Raw genomic sequence first — 2561 nt, forward strand, 5'->3', positions numbered from 1 at the left:
ACATTACATCTTGATGATAAGAAAAAGGTTGATCAACATTACATAGTAGATATTCATCATGGAAATTGGTTCATCCATAAATTCATTCTTGAGGGAAATTGACATCTGACTACTTGTTTTAAATTATATTCACACTTTATCTGTTTATCAATTCTTTAATTTTAATTAAAATTTAATTTCTGGTGACAAGAAATAAATGCAATTCATAATCTTTTGGTTGATTCAACTTAACAATATTTGGTTAATCAGTGCTTGACACAATTCCTCGTGGCAACGATATTTACTCATCATTTTATTACTTGTTTGACTAGTACACTTGCTAATCTGGCAACAAGTTTTTGGCGCCGTTGTCGGGGAATTTGTTTTTCAACATTGACATACACCATTAGTTGTTAAGATTGAATCTTTTATTTTCAGTATTTTATATTTTTTTTGTATGAATTTTTGTTCCATTTTAATTCTGGTGTATGCAAGGTATTTTTGATTCAACTTCTTTGTTGTTTGACCGAGAGTTAGAAAGGACAGAAGGAACAGGAGGGCAGCCAGAAGAAGGCAATTATTGGAAAGGGAGGATCCAAGTGATGAACCAAGTACTACAGTACAAGAAGAGAATATGGCAGAAAACCATGTGCAACCACCACAGAGGACACTGGGAGATTACATGAATCCTGCTGTCATTCCACCCATTGGAAGTGTGGTTCGACCTACAGTAGAGTCCAATAATTTCGAATTGAAGCCTGCACTGGTACATTTGGTGCAGAAAGAACAGTTTGCTGGAACAAGTGCAGAGGATCCATACTTGCACATTGAAAATTTCTTGCTGTTAAGTGACACTGTGAAGATTAATGAAGTGTCCAGAGATGCCATTCTTTTGAGGCTTTTTACTCATTCACTGAAGGATGATGCCAGGAGATGGCTACAGTCACTACCACAAGGAAGTATTACAACTTGGGATGACCTGCAGACCAAGTTTTTGGCCAGATTCTTTTCAGCATCCAAGAGGGCAAAGTTGAAGGATGAGATTATAGGGTTCAAGAAGAAAGAATTAGAGTCTATCTATGAGGCCTGGGAGAGGTTCAAGACACTCTTGAGGAAATGTCCATAACACGGGATAAAAGTGTGGAATCAAGCAGCAATCTTCCTCCAGGGGTTGACAACCACTACTAGGACATTGGTGAATGCCATAGCTGGTGGTTCATTGACAACCAAGACTCCTCAGGAAGCCCTGGACATCTTTGAGTCCTTAGCATCTCAGGAGTTTGACAATGCTCCAGTGAATGAGAGAAGAATGGGAATTATTAAATTGGATGGCTATGATGCTTTATTAGCTAAGAATGACCAGATGCAGCAAGTGCAGAAACAACAACAACAACAAATTGATTCTCTCACTAAGCAGCTTTCTTCTCATAAGGTTGCTTCTGTGGACACTAATTCTGTGAGTGCCAGTTGTGAGAAAAGCCATGTTACAGATGATTGTGATTGTGGGAGACCTGCTGAACAAGCAGAAGTTAATGGAGTGTGGTATGACCATAACAACCAGAGCAATTACAACAACCAGGGGCGAAATATGTATGTGCAACCATGGAAGAACAAGAATCAACACCCAGGGTTCAGTTATAGTTCCAACCATCAGTTGTACATCCTCCTCCAACACACTCATCATAGCCAAGTGATACTACTGCATGGGAGAAAGCTTTTGCCCAGTTATCAAAGACTACTCAAGATTACATCCAGGGGTCAAATTCTTTCAGGGAAGAGACTTCTGCTTTCATGTAGGAGACTAAGACAACATTCAGAAACCAGGAAGCATCCATCCAGAATTTGGAGACACAGATTGGTCAGTTGTCTAGGCAGATAGCTGAGAGGCCACAGGGAAAATTCCCTGGTGATACTATGGTGAATCCAAAGGAGCACTGCAAGTCCATAATTACAAGAAGTGGGCTTGTGCTCCAACCGGTGAACAAGAAAGTGGATGAGAAGAAAGTGGGAGAAAAGAAAAGTGAGGAGGAAGTTATTGTCGAAGACGTTGTAGTTGAAAATGATAAAGAAGAGGAAGTTGAGGAAAAGAAGAAGGAAGAAGAGGTAGTGGTTGAAAAGAGTTCTTCACCTAAGAAGTTGATGAAGTGGGAGAAGAAGAAGATGGCTGACAAGCAGGACCAGCCAATTAACCTATCTTTTTATGCTAAAGTGCCTTATCCTCAACGGTTGAAGCAGGAAATCCAGAAGCAGCACTATGCAAGGTTTCTGGATATTTTTAAGAAGTTACAGATTAACATTCCATTTGTTGAGGCCTGGAGAACATGCCTCATTATGCCAAATTTATGAAGGATCTTCTGTCTAAGAAGAGAAAATTGAAGGATGGTGAGACAATGGCTTTGACAGAAGAGTGTAGTGCTCTGATCCAAAAGAAGCTTCCACCAAAATTGAAAGATCCTGGAAGTTTCAGCATCCCTATTGCCATTGGAGATGTGGAAGTAGGGAAGACACTTTGTGATTTGGGGGCCAGCATAAATCTGATGCCTTTGACTGTATGTAGAGCCTTGGGAATCAACACCCTGAAA

General features: G+C 40.0%; 1 protein-coding gene across 1 annotated transcript; it reads left to right on the forward strand.

The window, feature by feature from the left end:
- The first annotated feature begins 613 nt into the window (after window positions 1-613).
- On the forward strand, window positions 614-2325 carry LOC133314519 (uncharacterized). The gene is made up of 3 exons (XM_061516004.1): window positions 614-1097; window positions 1188-1569; window positions 1797-2325. Exons 1-3 carry the CDS (start codon window positions 614-616, stop codon window positions 2323-2325), a joined length of 1395 nt encoding a protein of 464 aa, XP_061371988.1.
- The last annotated feature ends 236 nt before the right edge of the window (window positions 2326-2561 follow it).

Source organism: Gastrolobium bilobum, unplaced genomic scaffold, assembly GCF_033153095.1.
Source record: "Gastrolobium bilobum isolate Gb01-03AN ecotype WA unplaced genomic scaffold, APGP_CSIRO_Gbil_v1 utg19421, whole genome shotgun sequence".
NCBI lineage: Eukaryota > Viridiplantae > Streptophyta > Magnoliopsida > Fabales > Fabaceae > Gastrolobium > Gastrolobium bilobum.